Here is a 26174-nt window from a genome sequence, read left to right on the forward strand (position 1 = left end):
ACTTATGTTCACGTAAGAGCTTGAGTACTTAAAGGAAATGTTTCCTTCCAGTATCACCTAACAATAATGTTTATTCTGGAGCTGTTATGAACACATTTGATTCCTGAGAGTCCACACTTCCCCTTGGTTTTGTGTGGAATGAATAAATTCTGGTCAGAGGATGTTATGGCCTTGTGCAGAGAAGGGGAGAGGACTTTGCCCTGGTGGAAGTGGGTGGGGTTGATGGTCAGTGCAGTAGATTGTTCTCTTTGGAATGGAGACACGTGGGCCCATAAGGGCAATTGAAGGAACAGCAGTCTTTATTTAGAAAAGGAGAAGATTCTTTAATTTTGATTCAGTTTAATGGGCCTGACTATTCGTGGGATAAATATGATCACAGGGTCTGAATAGCAAACAAATTGTCACTCATGTTTAACATTCATTTCCAAATTTTATATGGAGGAATTTTATTCTAAACAGATACTTTTGAGACACAGCTTGATTGTATTGGTCGTTAAAAGTAGCATCCCAAATCACATTTTTTTTTCTTAGAAAGTAAGCTTTATTTTGAACACAAGAACATCTGAAACCAATTTCCTTCTCAAGCTATGAACCGAATAATGGCCTTGGAAAACCGTGCTTTGTGATTTATGACCACATGGTATAGACTATATTGTCTCATTAGTTTCTGACTTTAAGATTTGGTTTTGAATCTTTGAGGTCTAACTTGCCCTTTTTTTTTTAACAATATGAGTTTCAGCAAGTAACCAGCTAAGGTGGCTGAGGTGACTCCTAAGTCCTATTCTGTCGGGGGAGCAGACCAGGGTGTGGGAGAGATCAGTACAGTGGTCCCGCTTCCCACACACGCACACCTGGGACACTTTAGAAAAGAGCTGACTTCTGTGGCTTTTTGTTATTTGTTTTGATTCTCAGCTTTTTGTTGTAACTGAATGGAATTTTCTTGTGACTAAGTCGATTGTGTTTGATGCTGTAATTAGGAATAACTATTAAAACAATACAGTGAGGAAGGAAGGAAACCTTTTTATTACCGTTCTCCTAGAACACGAATGGAATCCTGGCCATGCTGGATGAAGAGTGCTTGAGGCCTGGCACAGTTACCGATGAGACCTTCTTAGAAAAGCTGAACCAAGTCTGTGCCACCCACCAGCACTTTGAGAGCAGGATGAGCAAGTGCTCTCGGTTCCTCAATGACACGTCCCTGCCTCACAGCTGTTTCAGAATTCAGCATTATGCTGGCAAGGTATGAGGGAGTTGTGAGCACCCATTTGGTCCTGCAGGGTTATGCCTTCTAGGAAACTGTGCCTCAGAGATGGCATTCTGACCACTGCCAACTTGTGAGGATAAACTGAGCTGCTAAAAATCATAGACTCAAGGGAATATAGTCAATAATACTGTAATAACTATGTATTGGTGGATGCTAGACTTATGGGAGGATCACTTCATAAGTTATATAAATGTCTAATCACTATGTGTTATACCTGAAACTAATACATTGAATGTCAACTGTAACTGAAAAAAAGAAAAAAAAAAAAAGTTTTTTTAAATAGTAGAATCAGTTAAGATTCAATAGAAATAGAGTCTGGACCATGTTAAGCAAAATCTTATTAATACTCATAGCTGAAAGGAAAGCCAGTGAACTTGATAAAAGAGTTTGAATGTATTTTTAAAAATTGATTTTACTATTTTCAATCTCTAAGCTATCCTATAAAAAAGATCTGTCAACACTAATAAAGGGGATTTGCCAATAAAAATTTTGAGTTACTAAAGACTTACAATAAAGTTTTAAAAGCACAGACCATTTAAGCAAAAATAGTAAATTCTTAGATTGAGATTTTGAAGTGACTGGGGAAAATATCTACTTTTTTTTTTTTTTTTGCAAAAGCACTTATTCGTTTGCTAAATGTTTGGGAGAATTAACTTTATGTTACTTAATATATAAAGACAATGTTAAAAACAATTTTGACAATTGATTAATTTTTAGAATCCTAAAAGATTATGGATTGGAGCTAATACCTCTTTTCTTATACATAAGGTTGCAAACTTAAAAGGGAAAAAATTCTCAACTGTGTATTTACATTTAGTAAAAAAATAAGTATATAGTCTCTAAATTACCTTTAATTTCACAATTTTGGAACTTTATATTTCATTATTTTTTTCATTAGCCTATATTATTAAAACATACTTTTCTGGTTAATTTTGCTGCTAGCTTGGGATGTCTTTGAAAATTCAGTGTTAATCTTTCCTTTATTTCCCCCTGTCTACTTTTAAACAGACTAGAACTGGCATATATGAACTAAAAAGTAAAACCTCAAAAATTTGCTCAAACACCAAAAAAACAGAAAATCCTTTGAAAATGTTATGCTAACATTTTTGGAGGTTATTCTTGCTGATCCTGAAGGGTAATAGAATTTATTTTGAACTCTTCTGTGAGTTACACAGATGGAATTTAAACTTGGAGGCTAATTTAGTATTATAGTGTGACTAATGTGTTGGGGATTTGATGGAAAACGAAGAGGCTGCAATATAGATATCCTGGAATGTTTTTAATAGCCGTTTGATGTTCTAGCTTGCAGTATGTCAGTCACTGAGTCTCGTGTGTTGCTCATAGGTGCTGTACCAGGTGGAAGGATTTGTTGACAAAAACAATGACCTTCTCTATCGAGACCTGTCCCAAGCCATGTGGAAAGCCGGCCACGCCCTTATCAAGTCTTTGTTCCCCGAAGGGAACCCTGCCAAGATCAACCTGAAAAGGCCTCCTACAGCCGGCTCACAGTTCAAGGCGTCTGTGGCCACTCTGATGAAAAACCTGCAGACCAAGAATCCAAACTACATTAGGTATTTCTGGCACAAAAATTTTGACTCTTCGAATGTGAAGGCACTCTCAAGGAAGATCATTTTCCTGTGTGTAAAATTATCTTAAATCTGAGTGTAGCACAAACAGAGGATAAGTAAAGTACTTCAAGGTCAAATAATATGGTATTTTGGGTTTGCTTAAAACATATTCCAGTGCCCCTTCCCCCCCCCCCCCCCAAAATAAGGAATTTTTAAAAGGCAGGAAAAGTGTGGCAGGGGATAGGAATAAATACTTAATGAAATTGGGTTATTGGCACATGGGAGATTGCAACTTTCTATATATTTTTTTAAATGACAAGAAACAAAATGGGAATTTTTTTTTGTCAAGGTGTTACATAAAACTTTCGTTGGATTCATTTCAGATTCTTGTGATAGTAACTTAAAGCACTGAAGCAAATGAGGCTTTAGTATAATTCTGGTGTTAGGAAATATGTGCTTCTTTCTTTCCTATGAGACTTATGGGCCCAGAGAACGCAATGATTTCTAAAACAATGTGAATTTTTTTTGAAGTAATAGAAAAGACTCCTTAAAAAGTGTCTCGTCTCTTTTTTTCTGCTTCTAGGGCTTCTTAGATCTTCAAATTCAGTAAAGACCAACTAGGATTAAGGCTATATGTGTATTTGGTGAATTAGATAATATAAGGTGTGTGTCTAACAGGTCAGATTTCATAATAGCATCATATACACCCACACATTCTATAGTCGTCTTTGAAAATTCAGTTATGAGGAAACTAGGGTGAGGAACACTTTTGTATTTGGCTTGTTTACCTAATATTATATTAATAACAAATATGCATAGGCAGAATCCCCTGGTTTCATTACAATCAGGTTAGAACATGTGTTAGGTAAAAATCTTAGTTTTGAAAGAAGATAATCCAGGAAACTATGATCAGTTGCTTTTCTTACTCTCAATTGAATGGATGTCCTTTTTTTCCTTTTAATTTAAAAAAAAATTCTATTAAGGTATAATTTACATGAAATGATATGCACAGATCCTAGGTGAATGGCTCAATTATTTTTTTCACCATTGTGTACACTTAGGTAACCACCACGTAGGTCAAGACAGAACATTCATTCCATCACCCCAGAAAGTTCCTTAGTTCCCCTTTCCTTTTAGTGGTTTTAATGTGTTTCTAAGAAGTATTAATAAACTCCAAGATTGTGAATATATTATCATATTTTTTTAGAATCTTGAAAGTTTCAGGTTTCATATTAAGGTCTATAGTTATTCTGTTACTCTAGCACCTTATATTAAAAAGAAAAAAATCTCCGTTTTTTTATTCATTTGCCTAAAGCTTTTACTGAAAATCAATTGAGTGTATGTTTAGGAGTTTAAGTCTAAACTCACTAGTCTGTTCCATTCATCTGTTTGTCTATCCTTAAGCCAAAGAGTGGACATTATTTTTATGAACATAAAAGGAAAAGCATATAAAACATTAAGGCCAAACTAGGTAAGATTTAATTGTCCACTTATTATATATGTATCTAGAATTTATTTGACAGTTGTAGCTAGGCAAACAACCATCAATATTTAACAATGTATTAGGATATAGAGATTGTAGGGACAAGATCCAAAAATAACTATGGCTTAAACAAGATTGACGTTTATTTCTTATGTAACTTCTAAGTGTGAAGACTCTAGGGCTAATAGAGCAGCTTCTTCTATTTTGTGGCTTTGCAGTTTCCAGGGAGTTTCCCTCATCCACATGGTCAAAGATGGTTCTCTAACATGTCAAAATTCCCAGGAGCAGTTAGCAGAAGAGCAAAGGGAGGGCAAGTCCCTATCCTTTTAAGGACTCATCCAGAAGTGTCATACATTACTTTTGGTCTGAGCCTAGTGGCCAGAATTTTTGTCATATGGCTACACCTACTTGCAAAGGAGGCTGGGAAATATAGTCTTCTCTTAGGCAGCAAAGGAGGGAGATACAGGGATATAAGGAGACAGCAGTGATTTTAACCTTTTTATTTAGGTATGTAATATACATACAATACAGTAAAGTGCATGAATCTTAATTGTACAGCTTATTGAATTTTTATGTATACACCTGTGTAACCCCATCCAGACCAAGACATAAAACATTTCCATCATTCCAGAAGGTTCCCTTGTGCCTCTTCCCTGTTGATCTCTACACCTACCTCTTCCCAGAGGTAACAACAATACTGATTTCTAACCATAGATTAATTTTGCTTGAACTTCATATAAATGGAATCATAAAATACATATTTTATGTCAGACTTCCTTCATTCAACAAAAAATGAGTGATATTCTTCCATGTTATTGGGGTTTCTGTATGTAGTGTTGTATTAATTTAGGTTTTTGTAAAACAATTTGAAATAATTTCAAAAGGAATGACTAGGTTTTTCAAGAATAATAAATATCTCACCACAAAAATAATTATATATGATACTTTGTAAAACCTGGACAAGTAATACCCATAAGAAACAGAGTTTAATGCCTAAAATATTTGTACTCTTTTAGATGTATCAAACCGAATGATAAAAAGGCAGCACACATCTTCAATGAGGCTCTAGTATGTCATCAGATCAGGTACCTGGGTCTTTTGGAGAATGTCCGAGTGAGGAGGGCAGGCTATGCCTTCAGGCAGGCCTATGAACCTTGCCTAGAAAGATACAAAATGCTTTGTAAACAAACATGGCCTCATTGGAAAGGACCAGCAAGGTAAGAAATGCATTGGTCGTATTTAATAATGAAGTTTTCAAGCATATAAATAACATGTTTTTTTTTGTTTTGTTTTTTAAATATATGCTGTTAAGCAAAGAAATTCTATGAAAAATTGTATTTAATCTCTCACCCTCTTCCATCAGGATACCATTTTGTGCTAATTCTTGATGAATTATATAAGTCTTAATTTTCTTTAAGGTCAAAACAGGGCTTATCAAATCCACATTTTGAACTTGTATGTTAATAGAATTTTTAAAATAAGTCAAGTTAGGAGGGGATTTGTAACTGGTAAGTATATTTGTGTAGAATCATAGAAGGGTAAAAACTTAGAGGCATCTTGAATCACTGCTCTCAGGTTTTTGCTTTTCTCTCAACTTTTCGTCCCCCCCACCCCCCCCGAGAATTAACCCCAAAGTCAGTGGGTGGCGGTGAGGGTCCCACTCTTTGCCTAGGTCTGCACCAATTGAGAACTAGATACAGAAGGAGATAGGGTCCAAAGTGTCAGTGTTGTTGCTAGGAAAGCTGGATTGGGGCATATGGCAGAACCTGGGGCCACATGGCTTTCAGCTCATCTGCCCTGAATTATACTCAGCCGTCTAGTCCCAGACTGAGTGCTGAACCACTGCAGGCCCATCCCATGGAGCAGCCTCTGTGAGCTCTCCACATATTGAGAGAACTTATGTGCTGGCGGGTGGGTCGCTGCCCAAGAGAAATCAGGCCTTGCCTGTGTAGTGACCTTCCTTCTGCTTTCACCAGTCAAAGAACGCACGCCTTTTCTGCTGGCTGTAGAAGCTCTCCTGACTACTCCAGGAAAGCCAACGTGCCAATTTTATGGGCCTAGGCAGGAACTTGGGGTGTTTTTGTTTCACTATACTGGTGTTTTGTTCACATTCTCACTGGACCTGGCCTTTCACAGAAACATCAGCAGTATTAGATACTCACCCTGTGTTACAAGAAGGTAAACTCCAGACACATGGTGTGGTCTCCAATGCATAATTCAATACCCAAATAATGTAAGATCTGGGTACTGTTTCAGTTCCCACTGCTAATTTCCAGGGTATTATGGTTAACATGTGCCACAATACATTGAACATGTACTCACCCCCTACCTGGCACTTAATCCACAGGTTGGTGTGGTAAAGTGAAGTTTAAAGACTCATGTTGAAACCAGGGTCCAGGATGGAGAGAGGTCAGAGCCAAGTCCAGGCCTCGCTTCCACCATCTAAAGCCCATGTTTCATTGCACCCCCATTGGTCTGGCATTTAGCCTATTTCTCAAGCTCTGCACACAGTCTGAGGGGCAGGAACAATGTTTAAAATGATTTTAAGAATTAAATAGGTGAGTTCAAAATACATCTGAGTTTCTTGCATACCCTCCTGGCCCTGATTAGTTAAGGGTATACTTGATACAAGTATTGCCTCTGCTAATGAAATCAAGAAATTGGCTTTAATACATTTTTCTTAGAATATATCGTTTCGGAACCCACATTTACTCTTTTAGCATTTACTAGATTTGGTCTAATTTGTGGAATTCGGTCTTAATAATTCTTTGATAAAAGGATACTTACTGAAAAAGTAGTTACACTTGGAAGTGAAGCTATTTTTTGGTCCCACTGAGAACCTGAAGTCATGATTTAAGATAAGATAAACTATTTTTGTAACTCAGAAAACTCATTGTTTTTATTGATTTTTATAGGGCTGGTGTGGAGGTTCTGTTTAATGAATTAGAGATTCCTGTGGAAGAATACTCTTTTGGTAGATCAAAGATATTCATCCGAAACCCAAGAACAGTATGTAATCGAAACCTTTACACTGTGAACTTATATTATAATCATATAGTCAAGTTCTTAAGGATGTTTGTAACATTACCTGAGTTGCTACCAAGAAAGCCACATTCTCTGATTTATTTGCAAATGTCCAAGGATGGGCAACTAAGGGGTAATGGAAGAACGTGTATTTTTTATGAAACATTGAAGTCTTTGATAAGTTGTACAAGAAAGAAATCATAAAGAAACTGTTCATACAACAGTAAAACCTCCCTAATTCATAGGAATTGGAGGTAAATTCAGTCTGTCTTTGTACTATCTGAATTACTTAATAATTTAAGGAAAGATAACCCTATTATTTAGAGGTACATGAAGGCACTCAAATTAAAACTTTAAAAGTTGAAAAGAACACTTAAAATTCTACTTAGCAGAACTCCAAGGGAGTCTTTTTATAAATGAATAAACTAGAATGAAGTAGTAATGAAAGGGTCTCCCTTTCGTTAATAATTGCGTCCTTATACCGTGTTTCCCCAAAAGTAAGACCTAGCCGGACAATCAGCTCTAATGAGTCTTTTGGAGCAAAAATTAATATAAGACACGGTCTTATTTTACTATAATATAAGACTGGGTATAATATAATGTAATGTAATGTAATGTAATGTAATAATATAATATATAATATAGCATAACACAACATAACATAACATCACATATAATATAATATATAAGACTGGGTATAATATAATATCATACCGTGTCTTATATAATATAAGACTGGGTCTTATATTAATTTTTGCTCCAAAAGATGCATTAGATCTGATTGTCCGCCTAGGTCTTGTTTTCAGGGAAACACAGTATGAAGGTGAACCTAAGCTTAGTTCAGCTCTTCTCTGATTTGTCATAAGTGCTAAATCACAGAATCTAAATTGTGGATTTTATATGAATTCATCAAAATAGTTTTCGTGTGGGCTATTGCCCAGATTATCTATAGTTAAGACAGTTATTCATATTTTTCCTCATTGTGGTTGACGCCAACATCATGACATTTTTCCTCCTCAGAATGTCTTTCTTGTATGCCATGAGTAATTGGTGAAATTTTGAGACACCCTCCTATCATTTCTTATTAGTTATTCAAATTAGAAGACCTGAGGAAGCAAAGGCTTGAGGACTTGGCCACTCTCATTCAGAAGATTTATCGGGGGTGGAAATGCCGCACACACTTCCTGCTAATGAGAAAAAGCCAAATTGTGATTGCTGCCTGGTACAGGAGATACGCTGTAAGTCCTCATCTTTTTAAATCTGTAATAGCAATGCTCACTTGCAAACATTTGTTATGTACTTACTGTGAATGTCAGTTTTACATATTTAATTATCCCAATAGTTTTATGAAATGGGTGCTCTTATGGTCCCTTTTTTAGAGATAAGAAAACTAAGGCATGAACTGTTATGTAACTTGCCCACAATCACACAGCTGCCAAGTGGCAGAGATGGGATTTGAATCCAGAACAACTTTAGAGCTCGAGTTCAGTATTCCACACTGTCTTCCACTGATACAGATATCATGGGAAATCTGCATCTTGAATTTGGTCATCAGACTGAAGGTCCTTTAACCCTTTGACTATGGTAGGGTCAATTTTCCAAAATACTTGGTTGTTTTCCATTTATTGTAGCAACACTGAAAATGGCTCTAATTCCAGAAAGCTAATGCCATATTTTAGTAGAATTTGGGGTTTGGGTGAAGGGTTGGATTTTCTTTGGTCCTCTGACATTTGGCCCTATTAATTCGGGGGAAAGATTTCAGTAAATAAAGTATGTCTACTTAATTGATGTGGAATTTCTTTTTGGACTTTCCTTTCTCACTTTATTATATGTTTCTTCAGAGGCATACCACAGATTTGAGGGCATCCCGAAGGTTTATCTCTAGACTAGCTTGAACTTGGGTTGTGTTCTCACAAAATGAATTTTAGTGAGAACACTGCTTCCAAATGTTTTTTCACTAGAATGAGTTGGAAGATTAATTCAATTTGCAGTCAAATCTCTTTTATAGTATTCTTTCTCTTTTTCAGCTATAGGGAGTTTTGGTATGAGGCACTATGTTATCAGGACATAATTTATGCTGACCTATTCTCATGTAATAGATTTTAGTGTTTATTTCCAAGTTTTAGAAATTAATGAGATTCTTAAATGACTAAGCTAAAGAATAATTGCTTGGTCTTTAAAATTAGAGTATCTTTAAAATTGCTTCCTCTAGTTAAGAGTATAACCAACAATAGAAGTGTTAAAATATGAACCTGTCCAGCCATGTTAATGATAAACTTATTTATATGTATTCCGCAAAGGCACAGAGGACTGTTGCCACTTAGCCTGGCTGCACATGGCAATGGTACTTGGCTCTTCTGCAGATTCATAATGCTCTATTTTCTGTTTGCCTGAGAAAGGGAAGACCAATAAATAATCAGTCCTCAAGGAGTCCTTTTTATCATTTCTCATTTTGAGATCATTAAGAACATCCAATTTGGAAGTATACTGAATTCATCCATCTCGAATTCGACAAATAATTTGAAAACATCTATTCAGGGTCTGGGGATAGATAGCAAGGTGAATAAGACAACCTAATTTCTGACCCCCCACAATTTATATTTAGTGAAGGACAATATGCATTTAAACAAATAAGTAATTGGAACAGATACTGATTGTGGTAAAGGGGAAGTAGAAAACTGAGGGAAGTAGAAAACTGAGATAAAGAATAATGGGAAGCCAGGATATAACTTTAAATAGGATCGTTAAGGAAGATCTTCTGGAAGGGGCCATTTCATCAGAAGGATGAGAAGAAACAGCCAAAGCAAAGAACCAAGAATAGCAAGTGATTTTGTATCTCCAGATAAACAAAAAGTCACCATATGTATCATTAATTCATGATGATCAGAGGTACGAGCAATATTATTTATAATTCTGTTTGTAGAATGAAAACAAATAATAGCTTAGTTTTTAGCGAAGGTATGAATTTTGCACTAGTGTTATATCTGTTTCAGAATTTGAACTAAATACCCCAACCAGTTAACTAACATGTTATCCAAGCCAGTGATTAATTAAACTCAGTATTTTCCCTCAACCAAATAATAACTCAAATATTTTTGTGAATGCCCATTTTCAGTTACTGATTCTTTTAAAATCCATATTCTGTGATATTTCATGGTTCCTTGAGATCAGTTTTAAAGTGAGATGAAGTTATTTTCAAACGATTTAGGGATTAAAAAAGAAAATATGGAGGTACCAAATGGATGTCAGAAGTGTTGGTCAGATATTATAGGAAAAGTATGTTTCTGCAGCTCTGGCATATTACTCTGTGAGGAGTCTTAGATACTTTCCACTTCCTCAATTGACAGATGTGGAAACTGAGCCCCAGAGAAGGTCCCATTGTTCTTTTTGCCCTTTTCTCTGGTATTATCTTTCTGCTGCTCATGTCTTGATAACATCACCCTCTCTTTCCTCTGATCTTCCAAATTGTAGCCTAGAGTCTTGGGAGGTTCTCATTTTACTTAAAAAATGACCATCATCTGGGTCTTTAGCGCGTTGTAATCTTTTTGCTGGTCGAAGGCCTTGCCTCAATGTTGATGAAAAGACAGCATCTGCAAAGTACAATAAAGCAAAGCACAATAAAACGGTATGCCTGTAGTAATTTTAGATTGTTTGATATTTTGGTTTATTTCCATATTGATTCCCAGAAGGAATATGGGTGATCAAGAGTTAATTGCCCTAAGTGAGCAGATCCTCTTTCTCAATCCTTGCAGTATATGTATTCCAGATATATAAACAGAGCTGCTAATAATATCTTCCCCTTTCATCCTACAGCAACAAAAGAGGTATCAACAGATAAAGAGTTCTGCCTTGGTAATTCAGTCTTATATCCGGGGTTGGAAGGTGAGTTTAAAAGAAGTGAGCCTTATTTATTTGGGGTTTTCAGGTTCTTCACAAAGGACGATATCTTTAGGCTCACGCTGCATGGGAGAGCTCCTCATCTCCTGCCGATTCTGTAAACAGTCGGGTCGAAAGAATAAATATTATGGGGCCAAGCTGGGGCCCTTGTGACCATGTCTTGGCTGCTTCCTTCTAACCGGCTTTCTTTTCAAGAGCTTTGTTCTCTGAGCAGGAAGTCCTTGAAATAATTCTGTACATGATTTCAATATCCTCCTGCCCTCTGTTTGTGAGGGAAGCTGTAGTCCCAAAGGCTGTCTCACACTGTTGCCTCTCCGCCTGTGAGTCCTGCCAGGTCTCAGCACCCCCAGCCCAGCAGCGTCTTCCATAACTTCCCAGTAACCATCCTGCAGGCTGCCCCATAATGATCGAGAGATTCTGAGCTCTGGCCACCCATTCTCCCAGGGTTCACCTTGGGGGACTGAGTTCTGGGTCCTTTCTGCCAAGGCTTGGTTGTGGGGTCAGCAAACTATGGCCCACTGGCCAATTTTAGCTTACCTCCTGTTTTCATACAGCCTGAGAGCTAAGAATGGTTTTTATATTTTTAAAGCATTGTTAAAAAGAAAGATAAAAAAGACAAGACTGTTTTGTGACATGTAAAAATTATATGAAATACTAAGTATAGGAAATACAAAAAATTATATGAAATGCATACACATATGAAATACAAAGTTCATGTAAATAAAATTTTATTGCTACAAACCGCACTCATTTCTTTTGCACTTGTTTGTGGCTGTTAGTGATACCATGGCAGAGTTGAGTAGGACCATGTTTCCCCGAAAATAAGACCTAGCCAGACAATCAGCTCTAATGCGTCTTTTGGAGCAAAAATTAGTATAACACCCAGTCTTATATTATATAAGACCGAAATATAAGATTGGGTCTTATATTAATTTTTGCTCCAAAAGACGCATTAGAGCTGATTGTCCGGCTAGGTCTTATTTTCAGGGAAGCACAGTAGTGACAGAGAACATGTGACCTGTAAAGCCAAAATTTCTTAACCATCTGACCATCTACAGAAAAAAAATGTACTGACCCGTGCTCTGGGTCAAAGATACTTCAGGGCCTGTTCTGACCACCTGGATCCGGTGGGGCCACTTGAAGGTTCCTAGGCCCAGAACCCCTTCAGAAGGTAGAGTCCTCTGCTTTACAATGCTTTAAAAATATGAAAACCATCCTTAGCTCTCAGGCTGTATGAAAACAGGACGTAAGCTAAAATTGGCCAGAAGTCCAGTGGTATCAACTGACTTTTGCCTAGGCCTGTGGGCAACCCAGGGGCTCGGCAGTTGTCCCACAGCAAATGCCAACGTACAAATCCGAGCGTGTAAAGTAAGTGAAAGTATAGCCTTTGACCTAATTACTGAGTCCTGGGGTCCAGGTCTCCAGTCTAGAGACATCAGAGGCAGGATTCACCCAAAGTCCACCTCCAAACCAGGTATTCTCCCGGCCCCCGCAAAATCGGGTTCCAGTAAATACTGGAAAGAAGCTACTCGTTTGGGACCAGTGAGAATTTTATCTTAACAAATTGTTAAACTTGAATTAAAAACATAGCTACAGTTATATCCTTAGATAACAATAATAAAAGTTATAAATAGATTTTGGTGGATTATTGGAGACCCTCCAACCTCATTCTGAGAACTGCTCCTTTTATCTTTGTGCACCAGCTTATATTGCTGTGGTCAGATTTTTTTCCTGTGACATTGTTAGGCATGGGAGGCTGCTGTCCCATTCTGAGTTGGGGGCTGCTACACTGTTGTACTTGGTAATGTTTTCGTTTACCACTTTCTCATAGTTCTATTTGGGGTTAGTAAGCAACTTCCCTTTTTTCTTTCTTTAAGTTACTGATTTTTCACTTGAGAATGGGTGTTACAACTATCTCTTAAGGTATTTTTTTTTGTCACTATGGATTCCATTTTTTTCATTAACTCTGTGTTTTTCTGGATGATTCTGCACCTTAGGCCAGAAAAATCCTGCGGGAACTGAAGCATCAAAAGCGCTGTGAGGAAGCAGCCACCACCATTGCTGCGTATTGGCATGGTACCCAGGTAGGCCAGAGACCGCCCCCAGGAAGGCAGGGGGTCGGGAGGAACTCGGAACAACGGACACTGTCGTGTGGGAGGCACAGGAAATGTTACACTGGCTTAAGCTACTGAGCACGCATTTGCTCTCCGCTCTTTCCAACATTTTGGTGTGGGGTGGTGGCACACGCTTTCTTTCGCGTTTACTATTTGGTGGTGACCGGTATCTGTCTCCTTCTTTCTCCATTGAAAATCAGCAGTAACCTTTCCTGCCTTAAACTTTTCTGTAACTCCTTTTCAAATGCATCACAGGCGCGAAGGGAACTGAGCCGGCTGAAGGAGGAGGCTAGGAATAAACATGCTATTGCAGTTATTTGGGCTTACTGGCTTGGATCGAAGGTACTTGATATGCACATCCCATCGCTCCATCCTGGAATCTGAAGTAATCAATCCGTAGTTCTAGCATATCAGGGGATGAATGACGACAATTAACAGTGGCTCACACTGGTGCACGTCCTAGCAGCTGGATTTAATAAACCTGGAGGTGTTAGTGTCAGTAGTGCACGGTAGGACGCTTAAGCATGTCTAGGCAAAAAAGATTAATTGCTTACTAATGAGGTACTAGTGTAGTTGCTGTTTTTTCAAAACTCTCAAGTAACATGCATGTGTGGTTTTTCCTTTTTTTTTTTTTTTTTCTTTTCTCCCCTGACATTACTGACAGTTTTCTAGAGGTATTTTTGTGTGTGGGGGCATGTTGAAAATGTTCAGATTTGGGCCTCAGTTGGTCTTCTGCAACATGTTGACAAGGGAAACACCTTTAACGCATGCCTTAAAAAATACTAATCTGTGAATGAAACTTTTTTAGGCTCATTGTGGCAGCTATTGATTATTATAAGCCAAATGTTATATGTGGAGAGAATTATCATCTGTGATTTAACAGAAGGCTATATTCATCCAAAGCTAGCTCTAATTACCACTGAAAAATCCCAGGAATTTCAGCATCAGCTATTTGTTTTCAGAAACAAAGGCCTCCTGAAATGCTCTCACTAATCCCCAGGCAGAGTCGTGGGCTCTGTGAACATTTCACATACCCCAAGGGATGAGAGTTTTAGATGTTTTTGTTACTTAGAAAATCAAAGGTCATCTCTGCTAAAAATGTGTATTCCAATTAGAAACACAAGTATCCACAAAGTCCTATGTTTTTGAGTCTACCTTGTCAGCATTATAAGCCTATCTTGTGAGAAAAGTCAACATTTTGCCCCAGTAAAGATCTTCATTTGCCAAAAACACACCAAAGTTGTTCATTTGATTTTCTCTTGAAAATCAGTGAAGAACAAACTAGTCCTTTTAGTAAACGGTAGCAGAGGCAGAGGGACTCTCAGACAGTTAACCCTGCGATTTCTGCACTGAGGGAGCTCATTTCCCAGTTTGAGTGCTACCATGTAATAAGAAATCGATACGTGCCTATTTCTATCAAGTTGTATCTTTTTTTTTGCAAGATTTTTCCAGTTTGGGGTCTTAGCTGATACTGAATTTTGATGCATGCTATTTGCAATTTTCTAACTGGAAAGCATTTTGAGTTTTGTGTTTTTGTTTGAACTTCAGAGGAACAACCATTATTCCTTCCAATTTTCTAAATGGTTGTTCACAAGAGATGTCTTTTGATGAGTCCAAATAAATGAACTTGGGAATTTCTCTTTAGCCCTCCCCCCCCCTCCCCTTCCAGCTCCTCGTCCTAGCAGCAAAGGGAAGTCCACTGAAATTATTAGGAACCACTCGTAGTTCTAAGGCTTTGATAAGGGTGGGAGGGAGTGAAACCGGGGGAGAAACAAGGAAAAGAATGGAATCAAGGGGCGGAGGAGTGCTTACCTGGGGAACCACACAGATTGCCCTCTTCTGGTACAGAATCTCAACGCACTAAAAATGCCAGGGACTGCACCAGCCTGACACTGATTCTTTGGGTTTAAATGATTATGCACAGTTCCTCTATCACTCTGAAATCCTTATTCATAAATTGGCTCTTCTATTTGGTGGGGTGTCTTTCGGGTCATTTGTGCTGTCTGCATTGGGCTCTCTTATTTACCATCTAAACATTCTAGGCTCGAAGGGAATTGAAACGCTTGAAGGAGGAGGCTAGGCGTAAGCATGCAGTTGCTGTCATTTGGGCTTACTGGCTTGGACTGAAGGTACTTCCTCAACCCCTTCTCTCTGTCCAGGGTGAACTCAATAAAGCCTAGCACCTACTAACCCTGAAAAAACGATTGATTATGCTTGCTGATGGTCTGCACAGCCTTTTACAATGTCATCTTGCCTAATTTTGTTTCTTTTTGAAAACAAACATGTACACTAATGTTTTCCGATTTTTATTCTGGTGCATTTCTTTAAATAGTAGGTTTAAAGGAATAGCAATGTAGCATATTTTATCCAAGACATTTTGTTATCCAAGTTCTGTTTTATACTGTCTTTAGGAGGATGAAGTGCCCTTTTCTTTTTTTTTTTTAATTCGTGAGATGATTACAATAGGTGAGCTAAAAGCTGACCCACCGTCCGCAGTGACCAGCAGGGGGTTATCAGCCTTTTGTTTCCCTTTATCCACCTATTCTGCTCCAAAGATGGGTCCTGGAGCAGAGCTTTCTTCAAAGTGACCATCATTCTAATTGTTCCGCATAGAACCCGAACGGTTTTGCTTAAATGTACAGATTTTGACGAATAAGACCACCAGTGGATCATTCAGGTTAAAGAGAACCTTAGCGTCAAGTGGCTTCAAATTTAGGGCATGGTTTATTTCAAAATGGTGCTTACTACTTGAGGTAAGGATGCATGTAAGTAAATATGATTCTGAGTTTGGGAAAACCTTTAGACAGTGTAAGGATTTAGTCTTCCTAATATTCAACAACTCATCACCGTAAGACGCCATCCAATAATCCTAATTATTGGAATAATTAGGCCCTTTTTTGACACTATTCCTCTTAGTTATTTTTAGTTTAATACTGTAACAATTCATCTTTTTCTAAATATTTGAATATTATGCAGGAAACTATCGACTCTGAATCCAAACACCATTAGCAGTATCCATAAACTCTGCTTTGAACAATCAGCATTTCTTTCTGAAAGTTTAGCCTATAAACTTTTAGTAAATTAACTTTTTTGATTATATTGAATATTCATCAAGTAATTTCTGAAGTAATTAAGAAATAAAAATGAATCTAAAATGTTCTGTTTCAGGAATTTTGCACAAGTTCTATACCTACTATTTTTTAAAAATCAAAACTAAGGGTTTTATTTCCCATTTTATTCACATTATTCTAATTTGCATTCTAACTTTCATAAGAGAAAGGAACAGACAACTCTGGGTCAGGATTTTTACTCTCTTTAATGACTTCTACCAGGGCATCACATTTATCTTCAGTTTTCTGGGTTTAACTGACTACATGTGATTTCAAAAATACTTTCATATTAGGAGTGTGTGTTAGCAACCTGTAAACCAAATTCAGTTTGTAGGTGAAGGATGTTTTAGCTGAAGTTAACGGGGATAACTAGACCTAACTTTTTTTTCCAGTTTCCAACAGAACAGAAGTAATTTAATGTTACCGTTATTATTGTTATGAAATAAGGTTAAGCTTCTTTGAAGTCCAAGAATATAATAATTTTATACTTTTTATTATAAAGAATTATGTTGATAATAAGCAGTAGGTTTGCCCTTTCAAATGACTTGATTGTTGAATTGAGTACATAGTTCACTGGACCTTTTAGGGGTCCCAGGGCCCATAAGGGGAACCTGTCTCTATGCCCACATGTTGCCACCAGGCCTTTTCTGTATGTAGCTGTTATTTCAGGAGAAAGGGTCTGCCCTAGGACTGCCAAGCACGTTGCAGTGAGCTCAGTTACAGTGATGTTCAACTAAATATAGTAGGACTGCTCATATATTTCTAAGGATATGTTTTCATGAAACCTCACTTGAACTTTATTTTCCTATGCTGTTGTAATTTCACGAGCCAATTAACAGGTACTATGTCCTTCGTCTTATCTCTTCTAACTAACCTTATAAGTTTGAGATTTGAAATGGTTATGAATCTAACAACTCCATGGCTCAAAGAGAAATGACAATCAGTAACACAGAATGTGGGTAAAAGGAAGGACTGCCTGTATGGTGTGTGGGAGAAGTTTTAAACCTCAGTCATATGCAGGTGTAGAGGATGAGTCTGGCGTTCAAATGCCCAGAGGGACCAAGTGGGTCAGATGGAGGAGAGAAGTAGCAGATGGAAGGTGGGTTAGACAGTGGAGCCTCATGAAGTCTGGAGCATGCATCTCTCTTCTAAAGGCAGCAGGAGTTCCTCTGGTCTCCTCAGTCTTCCTCATGTGGGGATGGGGCTCGCTGTGGCTAGATCTTAGAAAATAAGAGAAACTTGGGTCTGAATTCCTATGTGAAGTTCTTAAGTTAAAATATGCATATAAAACATTTTTCTGCCAACTGAATCTGGCTTAGTAAATTGCTAGCTTACCACCCCTAATGTAATATTTTGAGCATGTTCAATTAAACTGAGAAAACTAAAGACAAAAGAAAAAGGTACATACATAAAATTGAATTATTCAGATAGGCTAATATTTGACTAAAATCTAATGCTCCAATTGATGGCTGGATAATAATAAATATTTAAGTATTTTTCCCTCAATTTCAAAATTTAATTATTCATTCATTTAGCAAACCCCTCACTCAGTTATTTATTTGTTAGACATTAGTATAAAATGTAAATATGACTGTCAGAAGGAAGAAATAGGTAAACTGAAACTGTGATCTGATGTCTTAAGTGCTGTCTTAAGTACTCCTAACAGTAGAAAGATTGTTAGGAGTAGGGATGAGAAAAAAATCAATGCCATTAGGAGATAATGGTAGTTCAAATCTTTTTTTTTTTTAATCCTTATTTTTAATCACCTTCAGTTCTCAGTGTACAGTACTGAAATCCTATCTTCATGTGTAAGGCTTTTAGAAACTGCAACAAAAGCTGCAGCATACTTCTTCAGGCGTGTTTTGACTTTTCAGAACAATTTGAAATAAAAATTACCTTACGTAATTTTTTCTGAAATATATTTTGATTTATGACAAGTTTGCAGCTATGCCTGAAAATGTCTTTCATTAAATCATCAGGTTTTTAAAAAACTGGTTTAGAGGATTTAAAACATCAAAATAGTCTGGTCTTATCACTTTGCATCTCTTAATTTCTTTTTCTCCGACTTAAAATTCACTATTCACTGTTCCATTAGGCTTCAATTGTTTTACTACATCCAGAGAGCCACTTATAAGTTTATTTGTTTCACCTATTTTCATTTTTAATAGAGGTGTATCATGTGTATGGGCATCTGCTGGCCACACCTTAACTGCTGTATTCTGCTTCTTTTTAAAGGTACGTAGGGAGTACAGGAAATTCTTCAGAGCCAATGCTGGAAAGAAAATTTATGAATTTACAATTCAGAGAATTGTAAGTTTACATTTTATATATGACTCATTAGCATTACTGGATTAAGTAGTTAATAAGATCAACTCAATAATTTGTGACTTTCTTGGTAATAGTTAAATCATAACTCTGAGACTGAGAGATTGTGACCTTTTTTATCATCTCCCTTCAAGTTCAGGCAGAACTGTATCAAAAAGAGTTATCTGTGGTCCATATATAATTGATAAAAGGTTTTTATTTGACAGTGAGAACATACTTTGAGGAAAGTGAGTGAAGTCAAGAAAGCCAGATGTCTTAGTTATAATAAAAATCCCATAGATTGGGTGGCTTAAATTATAAATATTTATTTCTCACACATCTGGAGGCTGGGCAACCCAAAATCAGGCTGCCAGCGTAGTGTGGTTCTGGTGAGGGCCTCTTCTTGTTTTTGTCACATGGCAGAGAGAAAGAGAAAGAAGCTCTTTCCTGTCTCTTATAAGGGCCCTAATCTCATCATGGGAGCTCTACCCTTACGACCTCGTCTAAACATGATTACCTCCCACAGGCCCCATCTCCTAATGTCATCCCATTGGCGGTTAGGAATTTGGGGGAAATAGCGAGGTCTTGCCCTATAAACTGCTGCAGCAAGGCAAGGTTCGCAAACAAGTTAGTGGGTAGAGGGGTGAAGGAGAGCAAGGCTGTGCCACTCTACCAGGATGGACTCTGAAGTCCCCTCTGCCTCACAGAGAAGTATTTGTAATGGTGAAGAGTGCAGACCCTGGAGTCAGCTTGCTCTGCCACTTACAGATGTGTGACTCGAGCACGTTCCTTAACTTCTATGAGCCTCATTTCATCATCTGTAAAATAGGGATGATAATACTATTAATAGCAATAAGCTCATAGGGTTGTTGTAAGGATTAAAATGGAATGGTGACATAAAGCTCTTACAGTGCCTGACCCATGTTAAGTAGAGCAGTGCTGTCCAATAAAACTTTCTGTAATGATGAAAATGTTTTACATCTTTGTGGTACAGTAGAGTAGCCGCTAGCCACACGTGGCTATTGAGCACTTGAAATGTAACTAATTTGACTGACAAACTAGGTTTTTAACTTTATTTAATTTTGATTACTTAAAATTAACATGTACGAGCATAAATAGCCACTTGTGACTAGTGGCTAAAACAGTACCGCTCTCTAGCATTAGCTGGTGTAGTATTAGTGGTACTACGTTCTTTTCTCTTAACCATTTGGTAGAGCTCAGATTTCCTCAACCAGTATGAAGAGCGGAATGGAGACTTTCCGGGGGATTTACAGTTTTATGAACTTGCTGGATTCCACTAAAGACTGCTTTGTTTGATTCCAGTTTATGTAAAACAATGTGTTTTCTGGTATATTTTACTCATCGGGTATTTTCTCTCAAACCCAATGCAGATGCAAAAATACTTCTTGGAAATGAAAAATAAGATGCCTTCCTTATCTCCAATAGACAAGAATTGGCCATCAAGACCTTACCTATTCTTGGATTCTACTCACAAAGAGCTAAAAAGGATTTTCCACTTGTGGAGGGTAAAAAAAATGTCTTGTTATGTTTTTTCGGGGATGTCTTATCATATATTTTGAGTGTATGAGAGGTGTTATACAGAAGCAGATTTTACCACATTCTTCCTCTAGCCTGGAGGAGAATTACTTGAGGACTTTGGTATTTTTGAGTCATGCATTGTATTTGGCTTCCCATGAGAAATCCTAGAGCAGCCAGGTCCCTCTGGTGGTCTCCTCTCCTCCGTGGCTGGAAAGGTGGTGGTGGGGAGGGTGGAGCATGGCTGCGCTGTCTTTCCCTTTCATACTCCGGTTGCTTTCAAGTAGTTCAGTTTTGTTTGTTTTTTCCATCCTAGCTGAAGGAATACTACTATAGAAGATAGAAATAATTAAATTTGAACGTCTTCACACAATGTAGTTAAATTCTGCAAATTATATGAGTTTACTTTTGTAAGATTTATTGAACACATACACGGGCACACATTTTGATGGACTGGAAAAAAAGCTTTAAAATCCCTTCAAAGACATTACAATTTCTTTCTACCTGGATTAAAGGGAAGCTGAAAATATGTTTGATGTTGCTTGTATTTTGGCTCACTTAATTTTACATCAGAGCATAACATGTAATTTAGGTGTTGCCTAACATGGGGTACATGGGGTGCTTGTATAGATGTTGACCTTATTTCAATAACTTAGTTGAGAAATGGAATACTAAACACATATAGGTATCAGATATCATAAAACATTAGATTGAAAGCCTTATATCTAGTAAGTGAATGATTGATGGATACATCTGGGAAACTCTTTGCCGCCCAGCAGTGTAGGCTTGTTCCTTACCAAAATCACGTATGTATAGAGTGACATCAATCACTAGTTAATGTAATGCTTGTACCAGCAGAAAACGTGGAACTGGATTTTGACATCTGTTCCCTAACTTCGTCAGTTTCGAGAGATTTACCAACGTTTTGATGTTCATCTCCCCTTTTGAGTCTGACATAAACCATTTTCCAAAATAACAGTGGGAAGCTGCTCACGCTGGGGGTCTGCTCTGCCTCTGCTCTCTGCTGGCTCTGAATCTCACCCTTATCTCCCTCGATGGGAGCTGGAAAATGAGAGGGCTGTATTATTCCTGAAAGGGTGGACGGCAGTGCTAGCATTCCTTTGTACAGTTAATGTCAGTGGTTCTCAACCACACCTGTAACTGAATTTCTTAGGCGTTCATCTGAAAACACCTGGCCCTGCTCCTCCCACTACCCTGTGTCTCCTTTCCGTGCAATCTCAGAATCGGGGTGAAGAGGAGATTTCTGAGGTCTCATGTCCACATTGTAAAATGGTAGTGGGGGATTTGGAACAGTGTTTTTCAAACTACAGGGCATAGCACACTTGTGGGTTGTGAAATCAATTTAGTAGGCTACCACCAACATTTTTAAACGAAATAGAATAGAATAGAAAATAATAGCGTACACGACATTTTGAAAGGATACGTAAGTATTGTTTTGTGAAGCTTTTGTGTCATTGACTGTCTGTGTAAATGTGTGCACTGGGTTGTGCTGTACGATGTTTTTCTTACTATGAATCTCTTAAAAGAGCGCGGCAGCCTCAGATCTGAAGGATGTCCAGGGACTGACATCATAGTGGGAGGAAACAGTCCACGCGGCAAGGCCTTGGCCAGCAGCACCCTTGCATGTTTTGAAGTTTCCCAAGTTCTGCAGAATAAGCAATAAAACCCACAAAGGAAAAATGCTTTTGGCCTTTTAAATGAATGTTTCATACACATTTACTCTTATTCTTGCTGCTGTTAAATTGGCTTATTATATGTAAGAATGAGTAATGATTTATTTATATAAACAATATCTCATTTTTTCTCCCTTTTCTTCATATCTCACAGTGTAAAAAATACAGGGACCAATTCACAGACCAGCAGAAACTTATTTATGAAGAGAAACTAGAAGCCAGTGAACTCTTCAAAGACAAGAAGGCTTTATACCCATCTAGGTATTATGGCTTTGCTTTCCTCATAAAATCAGTATTTTAAAAGTCTCTCAAATATGTTTGTAGGTCTTTTCTAGTAGAGTTTGATTGGGGTAATGCATGAGAGAGTTTTAATTTTATGAATTATTTTATGAGCAGCTACATATGAGTAACATAAACACAGTGGAGCAGCAGCTTCCATACTGATGAAATGAGATTACCTTAGTTGGTTTTACTCCATTGGCATTAGCTTGAACACTTAACTAAATTAGAAGTCGTGATTTAAAATAAAAATTGTATATTCTGTTAATATAAATTTACATTGCAAATTCCTATTAGTTTTCTAAGACTAGTCCAATTTCTGTTGGCCATATACTGTAATTACCATTCTAGTCTTCCTGCTTTGTTTAAGAGGCTGGGTCAGAATCTCCTTTTTAAGATCAGTGAAAACAGTGAGCCAGTCTGTTCCTTTCTGAGTGTTGTTTAAGCACTGGTCTGTGGTGGCCTTCCGTCTGCTAACTCTTTGTGCATGACTTTGGTGTTCTGTGCAGCAAATTCGATTCCTTTATTGTAGATGTCAAGTACTCAGTGAAATAACAACACCGATTGCAAGTTGGCCAAGGGAAGTCTTTGGTGAAGATTCCTTATCTTACATTTCCCAAGTTCATCATTGCTCCCCAGAATTCCTGTCCCCTTTTCATCTGGTATTTATAAAAACCGATGGCACAATTTCAAGCCAAATCTATAACAATTTTTTGTTCCTCCCCACGAGTGGCCTAGAAATAAAAATGCATTATATGCTAATCATATTCACATGTATTACATATGGTGTATTTTATTCTCTGTGTCTTCACACATTTGAAAGCTCGTCCTTTTTGTTTTTGTTTTTATTATTAGTTTCAAGTGTACAAAATAAGATAGTGATTAGACATTTACACATCTCACAAAGTGATAATCCCAAGAAGTCTACTACCCATAGTTGACATTCAACATTATTTTATATTACCGTATTTCCCGTAAATAAGACCTAGCTGGACAATTAGCGCTAATGCGTCTTTTGGAGCAAAAATTAATATACTACCCGGTCTTATTTTACTATAATATAAGACCGGATCTAATATATAATATAATATAGTATAGTATAGTATAGTATAGTATAGTATAGTATAGTATAGTATAGTATAGTACAGTATGGTATAATATAATATGGTATAGTATGATGTGATATAATATAATATATAATACTGGGATTTAGATTAAGTTTTGCTCCAAAAGATTAGAGTTTATTATCCGGCTAGGTCTTTTTTTCGGGGAAACATGGTAGTTTTGGGTATACAGCATAGTGTTTAGGCATTTATATTATTTATGAAGTGATCCCCCCAGTAAGTTTAGTACCCATCTGATACTATACATAGTTTTTACAGTATTATTGACTATATTCCCCATACTGTTTTTCACATCCCTGTAACTATTTTGTAACTACCAATTTTACTTAATCTCTACCTTTCTCACCCATCCCCCTAATTCCCCTGCCGTCTAGCCACCAACAGTTTGCTCTCTGTCTGAGTCTATTTGTTTTGTTTGTTTGTTTATTCTATTCTATAGATAAGTGATAGTATTTAGACAGTATTTGTATTCCTCAGTTTGACTTATTTCACTTAGCATAATACTCGCTATGTCCATCCATGTTTTTGCAAATGGTGAGATTTCATTCTTTTTTATGGCAGAGTAATAGTACTCCATTGTATATACAGAGGGTGCCAAAAAAATGTATATACATTTTAAGAAAGGAAAAAAACTGTATTAAAATTGTAATACTCAATATATACCGGTAACAAAAGATGAATAGAAGTCATGTGTAAACATTGTTTTGTCACTCCCTCCCCCACTCATATGTACTGTAATTTCTTTATCCAATCGTCTGTTGATGGGCATTTTGATTGTTTCCATATCTTGGCTGTCATGAATAGCACTGCAGTAAACATGGGTGTGCATATATCTTTTTGAATTAGTGTTTTGGGTTTTTTTTTTTTTTTTATAAATACACAGAAGTGGAATTGCTGAGTCATAAGGTAGTTCAATTTTTAATTTTTTGAGATACCTCCATACTGTTTTCCATAGTGGCTGCACCAATTTGCAATCTCACCAACAGTGCACAAAGGTTCCCTTTTCTCCTCATTCTCGCCAGCACTTGTTGTTTGTTTATTTATTGATGGTAGCCATTCTGACAGGTGTGAGGTGATATTTTATTGTGGTTTTTATTTGCATTTCTCTGATGATTAGTGACGTTTGAGCATCTTTTCATATGTCTGTTAGACATCTGTATGTCCTCTTGGGGAAATGTCTGTTCATGTTCTCTGCCCATTTTTTTATTGGATTGTTTGTTTTTTTGGTGGAGTTGCATGAGTTTTTTATAAATTTTGGATATTAGCCCCTTATGAGATATATCATTGGCAAATATTTTCTCTTATTCACTAGTATATCTTTTTATTTTGTTGATGGTTTCCTTTGCTGTGCAAAAACTTTTTAGTTTAATATAGTCCCATTTGTTTGTTTGTTTTGTTTCCCTTGCCTAGGAGATATATCAATAAAAAGATTTAACGTCTGAGAGTTTACTTCCTATACTCGTATTTTCTTCGAGGAGTTTTATGGTTTCTCATCTTACATTTAATCTATTTTGAGTTTATTCTTGTATATGGTGTAAGAAGGTGGTCCAGTTTCATTTTTTTGTGTGTATCTGTCCAGTTTTCCCAGCACCATTTATTGAATAAACTGTCTTTACCTCATTGTATATTTTTGCTCCCTTTGTCATAGATTAAATGACCATATAGACATGGATTTATTTCTGGGCTCTCTGTCCTGTTCCATTAATCTGTGTGTCTGTTTTTATGCCAATACCATGCTGTTTTGGTTACTATGACCTTGTGGTATAATTTAATATTAGGTAGCATGATAGCTCCAGTTTTGTTCTTTCTCAGGATTGTTGTGGCTATTCGGGTGTTTTATGGTTCCATATAAATTTTAGGATTACTGTGTTTCCCCTAAAATAAGACCTAGCTGGAAAATAAGCCCTAGCATGATTTTTCAGGAGGATATCCCCTGAACATAAGTCCTAATGAGTCTTTTGGAGCAAAACTTAATATAAGACCCAGTCTTATTTTCCGGGAGATGTGGTATTTGTTCTAATTCTGTGAAAAATGCTATTAGTATTTTGATAGGGATTACATTTTATCTTTAGAGTGCTTTGGGTAGTATAGATATTTTAACTATATTACTTCTTCCTGTTTATGAGCATGGTGTATGTTTCCATTTATTTGTATCTTTAATTTCTCTCTTCAGTGTCTTATAATTTTCTTTTCTTTCTTCTTCTTTTTTTTTTTTTTTTTAGAAGGCTGCAGCTCACAGTGGCCCATGTGGGGATTGAACCAGCAACATTGATGTTAGCACCATGCTTTAACCAACTGAGCTAACTGGCCACCCTTATAATTTTCTTAGCATAGGTCTTTTACTTGTTTGGTTAAATTTCTTCGTAGGTTGTTGTTGTTTTTTTAAATGCAATTGTAAACGGGATTGTTTTCCTAATTTCTCTTTCTGATAGTTGGTGTATAAAAATGCAACCAATTTCTGAATATTAGTTTTGTATCCTGCTGCTTTACTAAATTCATTTATCAGTTCTAATAGTTTTTTGGTGGAATCTTTGGGCTTCTCTATATATAGTATCATGTCATCTGCAAATAATGACAGTTTTACTTCTTCCTTTCCCATTTGGCTGCATTTCTGTATCTTGTCTGATTGCTGTGGCTAGGACTTCTAGTACTATGTTGAATACAAGTGAAAGTGGGAATCCTTGTCTTGTTCCTGATCTTAAAGAGAATGCTTTTAGCTTTTCCCCATTGAGTATGATGTTAGCCATGCGTTTGTCATATATGGCCTTTATTATGTT

The 26174-nt window shown here is 37.0% G+C and overlaps 1 protein-coding gene across 6 annotated transcripts in view; it reads left to right on the forward strand.

Moving 5' to 3' along the window:
- MYO1B (myosin IB) overlaps positions 1-26174 on the forward strand; it is a 172166-nt gene that overhangs the window by 132503 nt on the left and 13489 nt on the right. For 2 of the 6 annotated variants that reach the window (XM_019740730.3, XM_074339441.2), the window contains exons 16-27: positions 1040-1240; positions 2609-2835; positions 5332-5532; positions 7231-7324; positions 8428-8577; positions 11153-11221; positions 13234-13320; positions 13606-13692; positions 15393-15479; positions 18696-18770; positions 20156-20290; positions 22149-22255. In XM_019740730.3, the coding sequence (XP_019596289.3) occupies positions 1040-1240; positions 2609-2835; positions 5332-5532; positions 7231-7324; positions 8428-8577; positions 11153-11221; positions 13234-13320; positions 13606-13692; positions 15393-15479; positions 18696-18770; positions 20156-20290; positions 22149-22255 (1520 nt within the window). The remainder of the gene's footprint in view (positions 1-1039; positions 1241-2608; positions 2836-5331; positions 5533-7230; positions 7325-8427; positions 8578-11152; positions 11222-13233; positions 13321-13605; positions 13693-15392; positions 15480-18695; positions 18771-20155; positions 20291-22148; positions 22256-26174) is intronic. The other 4 variants (XM_019740732.3, XM_074339445.2, XM_019740734.3 and 1 more) reach the window with 2 other exon arrangements.

Source organism: Rhinolophus sinicus, chromosome 17, assembly GCF_057876585.1.
Source record: "Rhinolophus sinicus isolate RSI-liver-muscle chromosome 17, RSI-T2T, whole genome shotgun sequence".
NCBI lineage: Eukaryota > Metazoa > Chordata > Mammalia > Chiroptera > Rhinolophidae > Rhinolophus > Rhinolophus sinicus.